The 16137-nt window shown below is 45.9% G+C and overlaps 1 protein-coding gene across 2 annotated transcripts; it reads left to right on the forward strand.

Annotated features, from left to right (window-relative positions):
- Nucleotides 1-1429: 1429 nt before the first annotated feature.
- On the forward strand, nt 1430-13036 carry MLANA (melan-A). Of its 2 annotated transcripts, none has more exons than XM_080987993.1 (5): nt 1430-1453; nt 5509-5603; nt 9241-9337; nt 10274-10378; nt 12392-13036. In XM_080987993.1, the coding sequence occupies exons 2-5, from the start codon at nt 5530-5532 to the stop codon at nt 12458-12460; spliced, it is 345 nt and encodes a 114-aa protein (XP_080844119.1). In that variant the 5' UTR covers nt 1430-1453; nt 5509-5529; the 3' UTR covers nt 12461-13036. The 2 variants fall into 2 exon arrangements, with proteins under 2 accessions (XP_080844119.1, XP_080844118.1); XM_080987992.1 differs by lacking the exon at nt 1430-1453 and adding an exon at nt 3582-3741.
- The last annotated feature ends 3101 nt before the right edge of the window (nt 13037-16137 follow it).

Here is a 16137-nt window from a genome sequence, read left to right on the forward strand (position 1 = left end):
AATATTCTGTAGCAAGAAGATGGCTTGTCAGCACCCAAATGAAGATACACACAACCTTTATAGACCCAGGTAGGCTACAGGGACGCGGGTGGCGCTGTGGGTTAAACCACAGAGCCTAGGACTTGCCAATCAGAAGGTCGCGGTTTGAATTCCCACAACGGGGTGAGCTCCTGTTGCTCGGTCCCTGCTGCTGCCAACCTAGCAGTTTGAAAGCACATCAAAGTGCAATAGATAAATAGGTACCGCTCCGGCGGGAAGGTAAACGGTGTTTCCGTGCGCTGCTCTGGTTCACTAGAAGCGGCTTAGTCATGCTGGCCACATGACCCGGAAGCTGTACGCCGGCTCCCTCGGCCAATAAAGCAAGATGAGCGCCACAACCCCAGAGTCGGTCACGACTGGACCTAATGGTCAGGGGTCCCTTTACATTTACCTTTAGGCTACATCACCTGGGAACACAGGTGGCTGGTATTAACCATCACTTCCCCCTTTAGTTATGCCTGGGGCTACATCCAGTAATGTGAAATGCAGATGAGCTCCATGCTACAACTGCTTCCAGGGTCACCTTGGCCATCATTTGCCTCAAGCAGGGCTTCCAAACCAGCTCACCTTTCCAGGTCAACATAATGACTGACCTTGCTCAGCACTTAGGAGTAGCATGGTACTGGTAGAAAGACTTCTGGTGGGTGTTACCAGGCAACAACAAAAATGGATTTAAAAAAAGAAATAGATCTGTAAACAGAGGTCTGCTGCCAGCTGCATAGGAGTTAAAACGGGGAGGGGGCAGTTAGTATAGCAAATTTGGAATTTATACAAGCAGACTAATAAAGATACCCCACCCCCAGCAAAACCAAGACCAGGATCAAGCCCATGTTTTCACCTTACAAACTGCTCGGTTATTCATATTACTTTTTCTGCAACTGCCTGCTCCGAAGGCATTCGCTAACACGAACAGGGATCTCTTCATCGCTCTCGAGAATAATAGACCTTTGACATCTGGAATCTTGAGTCATCTGAATGCAAGATCAGCCCATGGCGAAGCACAAATGCACTGGCACTATCATCACATGGGTGATTTGTGACTGCCCGGCTGCTAGCAATGACAAAGAACCCCTTTATGTGATGCCCGCTCTCTGCAAGCAGTTATTGATGAATTCTTCTCCGGGAGGGAAGAAAGTATACCTGGTTTGTTTTTAGCCATAAGGAGTACAAGAAAGCCTCTCATTGACTTTGGGTCTCATGCTATTCCCCCCCTGCTCCCCACCCCACACCTCATGGCTCTTTCTACCCTGCTTCCATGGGCTATTTTCCATTTGTGCAATGTAGGATAAAGTAGCGTGGAAAAGGTGCTAATTTTGATGGTACTACATGCAACTGTTGTGGTGGCCTGAAGCAAATATTTACATGCTTACAAAAAAAAAGGCACATGCTGGAAACATTTATAGAAAACCAGGTGGTGAGTATTATACTCTTTGACGCAAGTATTGTGCCCCACCCCCACTGAATTTATTAAAGCTGGACAGGACAGTGAAAAATACAGGCAGAAAATCTGTGCCCTAGTAGCTAGGTCCATTGCTCAGAGACCATTTTAAGAGATGCACTCTGCTGAACTCACAGACCTGAGGAAGGAAGGATATTAATCAATAAATTTATCCTCTCCTAGCATCTATAAAGGTAAAGGGACCCCTGACCGTTAAGTCCAATCGCAGACGACTCGGGGGTTGCGGTGCTCATCTCGCTTTACTGGCCAAGGGAGCTGGCATTTGTCCACAGACAGCTTCCGGGTCTTGTGGCCAGCATGACTAAGCCGCTTCTGGCGAACCAGAGCAGCACACAGAAACACTGTTTACGTTCCCGCCGGAGCGGTACCTATTTATCTACTTGCACTTTGATGGGCTTTCGAACTGCTAGGTTGGCAGGAGCAGGGACTGAGCAACGGGAGCTCACCCCATCGCAGGGATTCGAAACGCTGACCTTGTGATCGGCAAGCCCTAGGCTCTGTGGTTTAGACCCACGTCCCCCTAGCATCTATACACATCCCCTTTTTTTATCTCCTGCTACCAGTTCAAGTTCAATGCTGATGTTGTTGTTTAGTCATTTAGTCATGTCCGACTCTTCATGACCCCATGGACCCGAGCACGCCAGGCACTCCTGTCTTCCACTGCCTCCCTCAGCTTGGTCAAACTCATGCTGGTAGTTTCAAGAACACTATCCAACCATCTCGTCCTCTGTTGTCCCCTTCTCCTTGTGCCCTCAATCTTTCCCAACATCAGGGTCTTTTCCAGGGAGTCTTCTCTTCTCATGAGGTGGCCAAAGTATTGGAGCCTCAGCTTCAGGATCTGTCCTTCCAGTGAGCACTCAGGGCTGATTTCCTTAAGAATGGATAGGTTTGATCTTCTTGCAGTCCACGGGACTCTCAAGAGTCTCCTCCAGCACCATAATTCAAAAGCATCAATTCTTCGGGGATCAGCCTTCTTTATGGTCCAGCTCTCACTTCCATACATCACTACTGCTGTATGGGCAGTTAATTCAGATGAACCCATCTAGTCCCCCCCACCTTCTTCTTGGTTCTATATTTCTATAGGTAGCTTTTGTGTAAAACTTTATTTTTTAAAAAAATCTTTGCATTTGTTTTACAAGGTTGCAGGCTGAGCCCTTAACCAGCTTGCAGGGATGTCTCTTTCCATATTAATCTCACCATATTTTAAAGAGCAGAGGCCTTGCTGCAAGCACCCTCTTTGATGTCAAAAATGATGGAGCTTATATAGGACTGTCTCATTGGCATCCCCACAACTTCGGAGGCCCTTCAGGCCAACCGGTTATTAGAATTCAGGTGCAGTTTGAGCTGAGATGATCATACCTGCAGCTGTCCTTTGTACAATGGTACCTTGGGTTACAGACGCTTCAGGTTACAGCCTCCGCTAACCCAGAAATATTACCTCGGGTTAAGAACTTTGCTTTAGTGATGTGAACAGAAATCAGGTGGCGGTGGCTTGGCGGCGGCAGCAGAAGGCCCCATTAGCTAAAGTGGTACCTCAGGTTAAGTATAGCTTCAGGTTAAGAACGGATCTCCAGAACGAATTAAGTTCTTAGCCCGAGGTACCACTGTACAGTCATACCTCGGGTTACAGACGCTTCAGGTTGTGTTTTTTCGGGTTACGGACCTGCCGAAACCCAGAAGTACCGGAACGGGTTACTTCTAGGTTTCGGGGGTCGCACATGTGCAGAAGCACTATATCGCGCTTTGCGCATGTGCAGAAGCACCGAATCGCAACCCGGACATGCGCAGATGCACTGCTGCAGGTTGCGAACGTGCGTCCCGCACAGATCACGTTCGCAACCCGAGTGTCCACTGTACTTGTATTAAGCATTTGCTTCTGCCCCTCTACAGGGCTTCAAGAAAAGAGGTCTGGATTGCTGCACACAATAATTGAACAGCTACTCTTTATTGTTTGCATAAGCAATCCTAGACACACTTAGCTAGGGAGCAAGTCCCACTGAACTGAATGTGGCTTCCCTCTGGGAGGGGTTTGGGTAGAAATGGAAAGAACAGAAACCATTTCTTTGGTCTTAGCCTTTCACGCTAATTAAAGCGATCAAAAAGCTGCACCGCCAGGAATTCAGACTCGTGATGGTCATGAGAGCTCAGTAGTCCTAAGGAGGAAATTTAAAAAAGAAAAAAAGAGATAGAGGAGGAAGGAAATCTGGTTATGACTTAGCACTCAGCCAGAGTCTGTAAGAAAGGTAAGCCTTGTTTATTTCTTGCACAAGATTTTCATGTTGTATTAAATTTCAATTTGACCAGTTTTCTTATCTCTGGAAAGAAATGTATTTGATTAAGAAATAAGTTTCTTAAATTGTGGGATCTTTAGCATGGGGTTTCCTCCCCCCTTACCTGACTGTGGTAGCTCTGTAATTTTAGTTCACAGCACAATTTACTATTCTGTGCACTGCTGAAATCAGAGATTGCGATCCTGCACTTGATAGGCTGTTTCAATCTCCTTTCATTTAATTAGATTTAAGTAGCATAGCTGTGGGCCAAAATGTTTATCTGTGTGCTTTTCTGGATGAAGCCATTCAGTTTGATTTGATATGGCTGGTTAATTTTCCTTGGGTATTTACACAAATGACAAGCAGATAAATCCATCAGATTGTGACATTAGGAAAAGCACGGGGCAATATAAACTTAAGACAACGTTGGTCTACTGCCTTTGCAGAGTTATGTTCATTCACATCCTAATAGCAAAACCTATTACGTTTTTGATTTTTTAAAGTTACACAATGCTCCAGTGTGTCTTTTTCCAAATCAAGGATCACCGAATTCTAAATCCTGGAATCTCTCTCTGTTCTTCAAACAGTGGTTCAGGGACTGGAAGTTTATTTCATTTTTAAAATAGGTTTATTACGTTTTGGCGTAATAACTGACCCAGCTCCCTGCAATCAGTGATCTGGCGCTATCTAGCTGTAAGAACACTCTGCCCACTTTTTATTATTTAAATCGTTTCCCCCTTTCTTTTATGAATTAAAAGTGTGGGTTTTGTTTTTAGCACACCATGTTTAAATTTGATAGCGTTCAAGGGTAACATTTCAAAGTCAGACCAGCCCTGCAGTCCACTTTCTGTCTCTTTGCTACATTACCAGAATGTTTGACCAGCTAGCCCTGAATTGTCTGCTCTGATTGACAGCCGGTCTTCAGGGGCTCAGACAGCATATTTCACATAATTTGTTCTCTGTTCTACCTTTGAACTGGGGATGCAAGAGACTAAATATAGGATGATTCTGAATGCAAAGCCTTTGGCCTACCATACACTATAAAATGCATGTGCTCTTAACCTGCTATGTATATAGATATTCTGCAGATTGTACACTAGTCTGAAATGGCCCCCCACCTCTAAAACCAGAGGGCATGGAAGCAAAGAAGTGAATGTGTGGGGAAATGTCGATGAGACTATTTATTTCACTTAGATTTTTCACATGCGGAACTTTATTAAAATACTTTAATGAGCAACCGGCTCATTCAGTCATTGAGATTTCCTTTTAGTGGTCAGTGCAAACGTTTGCCTTTAATGGATCAATGTATAATCATTTTCCTAGCATCCTTTTTTCTCTTTCGAAGGATTGAGACGATATCTAAAGCAGAGTAGAAAAGACAATAAAATAAAAAATTTAAAAACGTAAAAATAAAAACCTTTCTGAACCCTAGATCAGGTATAGGCAAACTCGGCCCTCCAGATGTTTTGGGACTACAATTCCCACCATCCCTGACCACTAGGGATCATGGGAGTTGTAGTCCCAAAACATCTGGAGGGCCAAGTTTGCCTATGCCTGCCCTAGATAGTCCCCACTCAAGACTTCAGCTGAGTATGACTATTTGGGAAACATTGTCAGTGAGCTGTTTAATTTCTTAAGAAACTGTCCAGTCAACAAATGAGGCTGTGTTTCTGCCAAGATTATCAAGGATACAATGAAAATTCCGCATAGAGAATGGTCACCCCTTTGTCCATTTTGTAGGTGTGATCTGAACCAAACAAGATGCCCAGGGGACAGCACTACCTAGATGGCAACTTTGCTCGAGGAAAGGGATCCACCCCTCTTTCAGCGGAAGAGTAAGCGGAGCTATCGGACTTATTGACGAACTATTTCAATGCCATTCCAAATACGCAATATTAGTCACAAAAGGGAGAGTGGTTTTCTCCATCTGAGTTCAGGGTCAAGCTCTCAGCTCATCCATTTATAGCCCCTTTCATGGGGTGGGTGTGCCTGTTTTACTCCCCCTCCCACCCTGTATGCTGAGCCTCTGCCCATGTACGAAGCTTCCTTCTTCTTGGCCCTGTGCTATTGGGTGGTGGCCAGTCTCTTGGTGGGAGGAAGGAGAATTATAATTATAACTTATTTATTTATTTATACCCCGCCCTTCCCGGTTCAAAAACCAGGCTCAGGACGGCTAACAACAAACACTTAACTGTAAAAGCAGCACAAAATACAGTATAAAAACATGAATAACAATAAAATTCAAAATTCAGAAATCAATTTAGGGGAAATAAGCATTAGATAATCCCCAGGGCTAGCTGGCTGAATTGGTCCTACTTGGGCCAGCGAGGAGGCCAGGGGAGAATTAGCTGTGGGGTCTAAGAGCGGGTAATCTTCATAAAAGGGGAGGGGGAGGGAAGGGAAGGGAAATAAAATATCAGGCTGAATTCAAATTAAAGGCCAGGCGGAATAACTCTGTCTTACACGCCCGGCGAAAGGAGGTTAAATCCTGAAGGGCCCTAGTCTCATGGGACAGAGCATTCCACCAGGTCGGAGCCATCACTGAAAAGGCCCTGGCCCTGGTGGAGGATCGTCTGACTTCCTTAGGGCCCGGGACCTCTAAACTATGGCTATTCATGGACCTTAAAGTCCTCTGTGGGGCATACCAGGAGAGGCGGTCCCGTAAAGCCCTTCTCTGTGGGCAGGGCCGAACAAGACTTACGCAGGGAGGCACCCCTGGGTGCTTCCTCTGGGCTTTCAGATTAACATTTCTAGGGTAGTGATTTTATTTGAAAAAGAACAAAGAATGACGTTGGAATTCATGGACACTTGATTCCACACAGGGATATGAGATTCTGCTGTTGGGGGTGGGCCTCTCTCATGTCCCCCATCCCAAATGGCACAGACTCTGTTGCTGCCCCCTCCTTGCCTGAGGCTGCCTGGATTTGCCCCGAGCAGATTTAACAAGGCCCCTCGGTGGGCATTGGGTCACCCCTCGCCCTGCCCCCTCTTTCTCTCTGGGCGGGACAGGCTTGCTTTCCTCCCTTGCCTCCCCCCTCCCCCAACTTGCAGAGAGCAGCTGCTGGGTTTTAATTTAAACTACAAAACAGGGGCTTCCACCTTGCAGAACCTCATTTCCATCCAGGATCAGCTTTGCAAGAGCTGAGCTGCTGCAGCCACAGCCCTACTGCTGTCGGAGGGGGAACTGGCCACAAACAAGACTGAAAACAGAGCTGGGGGGAACAAATTTCAGGGTGGGAGGGAGATGGGAGTCGACTCGCCAGTGTAAAGTGCCTTTTTTCCTTTTGCTTTTAATGTACACTTTAATACTTTGTGGAATGAATGGAGAATATTTATAACCACTATCCCCAACTGTGGTTGTCCTAAGGGTGTTTCTGCATGAATGTGCTGTTCTTGTTAGGTTTCTGATGTGCTGGTTTGCTGCATCCAATCACTAATTTCTCCAGGCTTTTGAAGATTGTCCACCCTGACTTCAGTTCTTCACAGTTTATGCAGTAGACCGGGGTTACTTGAGTATGGCACAGTCTAAGTGACACCATAAGAGGCAATAGCAGCCTGGCCCAGGGCTCAAATTACTGGGGGGGGGGGAAGCTTGGGGGCTTCTAATGAAAACCAAAACCTGACTTTCCCCAGTAATTTAAGCCAAATTGTACCACACCCGTCTAACAACAGTAGTTAAATAGACTGTCACAAAACTGTGAGGATGAGGGCCAGTAAGCATTGCAAAAGCCAGGACCTACATATGATTATACTCCTAAAGAGGCCAGTCTCAGGGACGCGGGGTGGCACTGTGGTCTAAACCACAGAGCCTAGGGCTTGCCGATCAGAAGGTTGGCGGTTCGAATCCCCGTGATGGGGTGAGCTCCCGTTGCTCAGTCCCTGCTCCTGCCAACCTAGCAGATCGAAAGCACGTCAAGTGCAAGTAGATAAATAGGTACTGCTCTGGCGGGAAGGTAAACAGTGTTTCCGTGCGCTGCTCTGGTTTGCAGAAGTGGCTTAGTCATGCTGGCCACATGACCTGGAAGCTGTACGCCAGCTCCCTCGGCCAGTAAAGCGAGATGAGCACCGCAACCCCAAAGTCATCCGCGACTTGCATGCCAGTGCAAGTAGATAAATAGGTACCACTCCAGCAGGAAGGTAAACGGTGTTTCCGTGTGCTCTGGTGTCCATCATGGTGTTCCGTTACACCAGAAGCGGTTTAGTCAACCTGGCCACACGACCCGGAAAGCTGTCTGTGGACAAACGCCGGCTTCCTCGGCCTGAAAGTGAGATGAGAACCGCAATCCCATAGTCACCTTTGACTGGACTTAACCGTCCAGGGATCCTTTGTGCCTTTGGAATAATTTCTCTGAGGGGCATCTTGCTTCAGTTCTGTTTCCTTTTTATAGCAGGTGAAGATGCTCCTCTTTGCCCAGACCTTTGGTAGAGGTGTAATGAGTTTTGATAAGTTTGTTTTCACTGCCTCTCCTGCCTTATTTCTTATTTTCATTGTTCCCATTTTATTGTCATTGTTCAATTTCAGTGTATTTATGTATTTTCCACCCTGGGACTTTCAGGTGAGAGGTGGACTATAAACACCACAAATAAACAAATAATCATTTCCGCATTCACTTTTACGTCCCATCACCCTCAGGGGGACATACCTGTCCCCTCCGCTGTGTGAGAGGTTGTCTCTTGAGTGAGATGCAGTTGTATGCATGCCATTTCCACCTGCAGCATGCAGCTGGTACTGAAATATTTTTGAACTCAGTCCTTTCATCCCCTCTAAATCCTATTGTGTCAGAGTCGTTACAAGGAGATAATTCCATATCAAAATCTATTCAGATGGAAGCCTCATCATGCAGTGTGCCAGTTGTATTGCAGCCCATAATCAAAAGCCCATTTTATTTCTTTGTTCCTGGCTGCCTGTGTGTCTTTTTGTACAAATTCTGTACTGAATATGCAGAGTTTCATAGAGTTGATTCAACATGCTTATCACGTTCCCTAAAGGTAAAGGTAAAGGGACCCCTGACCATTAGGTCCAGTCATGGCCGACTCTGGGGTTGCGGCGCTCATCTCGCTTTATTGGCCGAGGGAGCCGACATACAGCTTCCGGGTCATGTGGCCAGCATGACTAAGCCGTTTCTGGTGAACCAGGGCAGCGCACAGAAATGCCATTTACCTTCCCGCCAGAGTGGTACCTATTTATCTACTTGCACTTTGACGTGCTTTCGAACTGCTAGGTTGGCAGGAGCAGGGACCGAGCAACAGGAGCTCACCCCATCGCAGGGATTCAAACCGCCGACTTTCTGATCGGCAAGTCCTAGCCTCTGTGCTTATCGCGTTCCCTACAAAGCTACAAAAGCAAAACCGGTTGTTGCGTCTCCTGGTTTGCCTGGCCCTGTGTTAAAACTGTGCTTCACACAGGACATAGTAAAATCTTCCTTGTTCCCATATGTGTTTTGTAATGGTGTCTTCTTCTTTCCCAAACAGGGCTGCAGGCATTGGAATTCTTGTTGTGATTCTTACAGCTTTGCTGATTATTGGCTGTTGGTATTACAAAAAGCGCAATGGTTATAGAAGCCTTCTGGTAAGGATAAAAGTTAAAATTAAAAAATGCTGCATCTCAGTTCTGCCTGGGATCCACAGTCCTGTAGTCTTTCCCCCTAAACTCTGATGTGCAAATACACTTCATGGTTACTCAGTACTGGTGAGGCAAATACGCTCTGCCCCTGCTCAGAGGTACATTTGTATGGTACTGTACTTCCTATGATCTAGTGTTAAACCTAAACATAGGGAGCAGATACTAGCCCTGTCGTAAGTTAAGCCTTGGGTGTACTCAATGTGCACAATAACCTATGACAGCCTTTGCCAGCCTGGTTGCCCTCCAGATGTTTGGGAGACCCCCAACAGACGCAGCCCGCAGAGGGTTGCCAAAGGTTTATGCAGGAGTTGTTGCTTGGATTTGCTATCCCGCTTTATCACTACCCGAAGGAGTCTCAAAGCGGCTAACATTCTCCTTTCCCTTCCTCCCCCACAACAAACACTCTGTGAGATGAGTGAGGCTGAGACACTTCAGAGAAGTGTGACTAGCCCAAGGTCACCCAGCAGCTGCATGTGGAGGAGCGGGGAAGTGAACCCGGTTCACCAGATTACGAGTCCACCGCTCTTAACCACTACACTACACTGGCTCACAGTGGAGGGATGTATTGCAAGACTATAGCATGCTAAGAATCACACATGCACTGTAGGGTGAGAGCAAGTAGGACCCCACTTTCACTGCGACTTAAAGAGCAAATTTTGTGCGAGACCACATGTGAATGTTAAATGCGGATAAAAAAGAAACTGAAAGCACATTGACATTACAGACAGATGATGTAAGCCACAAAGAGATTTAGGCCTCATGTGCAAAACACTCTTAGACTTAATTCTCATTACTGGTTTTTTTATATATATTATGGACCTTCTAATTTTCCTTGCACTCAAATGTCTCGTTTCTCTGCCCTTTTCTCCCTGTGTGCCACAGAGTAAGAATTTTGGAGGGACCACTGGAAGGATCTCGGAAGGAAAAAGTGGTTTGTTGGGCTCCAAATTGCCCTTGCAGGAATACAACAGCAACAGAAGCCATGTGGTAAGATTATCCTTTCTCTTAACATTTGGAAACCCTTTCTGTGACCACCAGAGAGTGCAGTGAGAGGGCCAGTAGAGTGGAGTGGTTAGAGCTTTAGACTAGGACCTGAGAGACGGGGGTTCAAATCCCACGTTGCTCATGGGGTGACCTTGGACCAGTCATTGCATCTTAGCCTAACCTACCTCACAGGGTTGTTCTGAGGTTAAAATGGGGGTGTCCTCTGAGCTCCTTAGAGGAAAGGTGGGACATAAAATGAACAAATATATAACTATTGTTGAAGAATCAACATCACACTGGTACAGAGTCATAGGGGCTGAATGATTTTTTAAAAAAAATGAATTTTCCTTCCTGAGGTCTTCTGATGGGGTGGTTGGTGGTGGAGCCCATGGGCCCTGAGGTTCAATAAGCCTTTACCAGGAACCGAGGCTTTAGTGCCCTGTGGAACTACTTCTCAATAGTGTTGGTTGGCAAGGGGGGGGGGGGGGAATAGGTATATGAAAATAATTCCTGCATGCTGAGGTCCAGGTTTCGGACGATTACTCTTTGGTGAGTGAACCGCAGCAGAGATTTAAAATCAAAAAAATATACAGCAAAGTAAAGTGTGGAAATGTAGTCTGTTAGACCTTTAAAATATTTCCTTATGAGTTCCAAAACTTCCCTCTTCCCTTAGCATAGAAAATGGTTTACTTCTTCAAAAGTCAGGTTCATGTGCTTTTCCATGCGGCTTGGACTGGCTGGCTAAGCCAAGTGAAGGTAGCCAATGGATCTCAAACCCTCAGCAAGTAACAGACTTCCCCTGTAGGCTCTGGCAGATTGAGCAGACAAGACCAATAGTGGTGTAGAGGGAAGTAAGGGGGAGATGGGACTCATCAACCTGAGAAGGTAGTGCATCTAGGAGGAGGAAAACTCTGATCCTAAAGCTGCCTTGTCAGATATCGTCGGGAGAAGAAAAGGCTAAGGATTAAACCCCACACAAATACGGAGTGAAGTTGCTAAGATGGTTGGATGGTGTCTTGTAAATCTCCTTCTGGCAGCTCCTGCGGCCAAGCTGGTGCCAAATGTCTTGTTCTGCTTTCCTTTGGACCACATCAGCAAGGCTGAAAGGGGGTGGTCTTGTTGTCTGGGTAGCCCAGGGCACAGGTCACTTCGTTGATGCTAACACCGTGGTTCAGCTTCACTCCCAGAGGCACACTCCATTGTCTCTCGAGACAGACAGATGCCAGCAATGTTGACATAATGATGTTTGAATGTGGTGATTATGGGAAGCGCATTAAGAAACGTCTGGCAGTATTAGCTTAAGGAAGCTATAAAGCACCTTAGTATTTACAACTTAGCATATGAATAACAGTACGTTTCCGAGCACAATTCAAAGTGTTGGTGCTGACCTTTAAAGCCCTAAACGGCCTCGGCCCAGTATACCTGAAGGAGCATCTCCACCCCCATCGTTCGGCCTGGACACTGAGGTCCAGCGCCGAGGGCCTTCTGGCGGTTCCCTCACTGAGAGAAGTGAAGTTACATGGAACCAGGCAGAGGGCCTTCTCAGTAGTGGCTCCTGCTCTGTGGAACGCCCTCCCATCAGATGTCAAAGGAGTAAACAACTATCTGACGTTTAGAAGCCATCTGTTTAGGGATGTTTTTTAATGACTGATGTTTTCATGTATTTTTAATCTTATGTTGGAAGCCGCCCAGAGTGGCTGGGGAGACCCAACCAAATGGGTGGGGTATAAGTAAAGTGGTACCTCAGGTTAAGTACTTAATTCATTCCAGAGGTCCATTCTTAACCTGAAACTGTTCTTAACCTGAAGCACCACTTTAGCTAATGGGGCCTCCTGCTGCTGCCGCGCTGCCGGAGCCCGATTTCTGTTCTCATCCTGAAGCAAAGTTCTTAACCTGAAGCACTATTTCTGGGTTAGCGGAGTCTGTAACCTGAAGCGTATGTAACCCGAGGTACCACTGTAATAAATTATTATTATATTATTATTATTCTCTCTTTCCTGACTTACATTTTCACAGGTGCCTGATGCTCCGCCGGCCTATGACAAAATATCTGCCACCCTTTTGCCACCGCCATATGCACCATGAAGCAGGAACCATTAAATCCAGTGCTTGAACGATTACACGCACCATCTTTGATTTTTAGCTACACCTCTTGAAAAATAATGCATGCTATTGCAAATGTTTCTAGAAGCCATTATTGCTTAAGAAAATGCAGCTGTTCCCAATTGTATGAGATACCTGGAATGCTGATGCCTTTGTACCTTCATTCCAGTTGCCTGGAGTCATTCAGTGTAAGAAATGCTGTGATATATTTTATTCCAGGAGCTATACCAAGCATAATAAATACTGAAGAGCAAGAACCAGCCTTCCTGAACCAGTGCTTTAAAAAAAGTAGTAGTTTAGGGGTACTTTCATTTTGACTCAAGAAAATCACTCTTTTATAGTTCAAATCGGGAAGACTAAATACAGTACATGGACAAAAGTACGAAGATTCACAAAATGTTTAAGGAATTGCGTATCCCCAGAAAAAAGCACTGATAATAATCCCCACACGTGGACTCTATTACTCTTTTGTTCTTTTTGAAATTTACTAAAAGAATAAATGATTTTATCTCTTTAATGCTTCTCATTATGTAGCATGCCAATAAATAAAGCCCTTTTAGCTTCTTGTGCTTCATTTGCTCAGCTCTCAGCGAACAGGTTGGCCTCTCAGGAGCCTCCTCCATCGTCTCAGAAGCTACAAGGCAAACGAGACGTGAAGGTGGAATAGCCCATCTGAGATCCCACTTAATTCAAATAACAACACAATGATTTCTGGCGTGTGGTGCGGAAGGGGAGATTCTGAAGAGTCCTGAAACCCACCTTTGCATTTTGATGCCAAACCATTTCTCCCTTGTTGTTTTCTCTCCCGCTAAGATTACAGTGGTACCTCGGGTTAAGTACTTAATTCGTTCCAGAGGTCCGTTCTTAACCTGAAACTGTTCTTAACCTGGAGCACCACTTTAGCTAATGGGGCCTCCCGCTGCTGCCGCACCGCCGGAGCACGATTTCTGTTCTCATTCTGAAGCAAAGTTCTTAACCTGAAGCACTATTTCTGGGTTAGCGGAGTCTGTAACCTGAAGCGTATGTAACCTGAAGCGTATGTAACCCGAGGTACCACTGTACATCGGGACTCTATGGGGAGAAAGAAAAGCTGGTGCCAAGCCATTTCAGGGGGAAATCCTGGGGGGAGTAACTTAAGGGAATATTTCCACATTCAGGGGATGGGTTGCAGGGGCAGGAAAATCTAGCAAGCAATGTATGTGGGTGAAGACATCCCTGTTTCCTCTCTGGGGTGAACAGCAACGACCTTGCTGCATTTCATGTGTACATAGCCCCGTTGTGATATGGAAGATTCCATGGCAAGTTTTACCTACATCTTTTTTTTCTTTATAGTTACCATGGAGGTTATGGATTGGGGCCATTACTCTGGGACCAGGTTAACTGTTTTTCCCATTTCCGCAAATTCAGACTCTCCCAGAAGCAATGACCTGCGGGAGAATGGACATGCCCAGTGCTTTTTTTCGGGGGGGGGGACGGGACGCAGGGGTATGCATACCCCTAAACATGTTGTGAATCTAAGTTTGGCCTCATTGAGGGGCAGTATTTCAATACGAGTAGGAAACTCATATTAAATACGAGTAGGACTCCTTGGTCCTGAATGGGGTAACTGTGCCCCTGAAGGACCAGGTGCGCAGCCTGGGAGTCATTTTGGACTCACAGCTGTCCATGGAGGCGCAGGTTAATTCTGTGTCCAGGGCAGCTGTTTACCAGCTCCATCTGGTACGCAGGCTGAGACCCTATCTGCCTGCGGACTGACTCGCCAGTGTGGTGCATTCTCTGGTTATCTCTTGCTTGGACTACTGCAATGCACGCTATGTGGGGCTACCTTTGAAGGTGCCCCGGAAACTGCAACTAATCCAGAATGCAGCAGCTAGACTGCTGACTGGGAATGGCCGCCAAGACCACATAACACTGGTCTTGAAAGATGTACACTGGCTCCCAGTACGTTTCCCAGCACAATTCAAAGTGTTGATGCTGACCTTTAAAGCCCTAAACGGCCTCGGTCCAGTATACCTGAAGGAGTGTCTCCACCCCCATTGTTCTGCCCGGACACTGGGGTCCAGTACCGAGGGCCTTCTGGTGGTTCCCTCATTGCGAGAAGCCATTACAGGGAACCAGGCAGAGGGCCTTCTCGGTAATAGCACCCACCCCGCGGAACGCCCTCCCACTAGATGTCAAAGAGAAAACTACCCAACTTTTAGAAGACATCTGAAGGCAGCCCAGTTTAGGGAAGCTTTTAATGTTTAATAGACTTGTATTTTCTGTTGGAAGCTGCCCAGAGTGGCTGGGGAAACTCAGCCAGATGGGCGGGGTATAAATAAATAATAATAATAATAATAATAATAATTATTATTATTATTATTATTATTATTAAATGAGAGTACCCCTAAACATTTTTTAAATAGAAAAAAGCACTGGACTTGCCTGTGTTGTATCTGTGCGCCAGCATTGCTCCAAAGCCAATAGCTGTTTGGAGAGGCTTAAACCAAGGAAACTGTGCATGGGAAAACGTGTTAAACTACCTATCCCACAGCACTGCAGTTGCAGTCCAAGTAAGACTTATCCTATACAATTGTTTCAGCATATGCTTCCAGTACCAAGGCCATTATAGTGTAGGCACTGAGCATATAGACTGTGCCTGGGCTCTGTATGGTGTCCATGGCACCCTGTGAGACTTATCTCAGCACCCACTGTTTTTTTGGGTGTGTTTTGTCTGCTTTTTTGGGGGGGGGGGTGAGTGAAATTGAGTTTCTAACACCCAGGGCAGTTCCTTAGACCAGGCATGACCAAACTTGGCCCTCCAGCTGTTTAGGGACTACAACTCCCATCATCCCTAGCTAACAGGACCAGTGGCCAGCGATGATGGGAATTGTAGTCCCAAAACAGCTGGAGGGCCAAGTTTGGCCATGCCTGCCTTAGACTTCTCAATGTACCTCCAGCAGCCAATGCACTTCCTGGAGCTGGATTTCTCTTCAGCTTTGTATACAAATAAACCAAACTTATTAATTCCAAATACATTTTCTCAATTTGATTTTTTGCAACTGTTGAACTTGTTAATTCCGAGTACATTTTCCCAATTTGATTTTTGCAACTGTTGAGCATGCCAACACGGTTGTTTGGGATAAGTACCAGCAAAGGGGAAAGGGTCCAAAACGATTTTTACGAATTCAATTAATCTGATTGTAACTGAAACATGAGAATTATTGTTCATCAGGTTACATTTGTGAGTGAATTATATTTTATTTATTATCATCAACGCAGCAGGAAATCTTTGCAGATACTGGACTCCGTTTGAACAGTCCACATTTGCTTTTGCTCTTTTGTAAAGGAACTGATGATACTAAATGCGCAATCAGGTAGAAGACATTAATCAAGCAAATTGTAGCACATACATGATAAAATTAATAGTGGTAATTGGTCTCAGCCATTACCAGGAGCAGCTAAGGGGAGCTAATGTGCAGTTCATACTGGTGTTGCACTTAAATGGGGTGAAAGATAATGTGCTGCGTGAACATTTTGACCGCAGTAAAACCCAATCCGCTCTTTGAGAGTGCCAGCCTAACTTCCTTGGCAGTAAACCAACTGTGGTACCTCTAATGTTCGAAATGCTGGTGGGGAAATGGAAAGGCTTTGTTTGCCCTCGACATCATTACCGTGTG

Source organism: Podarcis pityusensis, assembly GCF_964106645.2.
Source record: "Podarcis pityusensis genome assembly, chromosome: 17".
Taxonomy (NCBI): Eukaryota; Metazoa; Chordata; class Lepidosauria; order Squamata; family Lacertidae; genus Podarcis; species Podarcis pityusensis.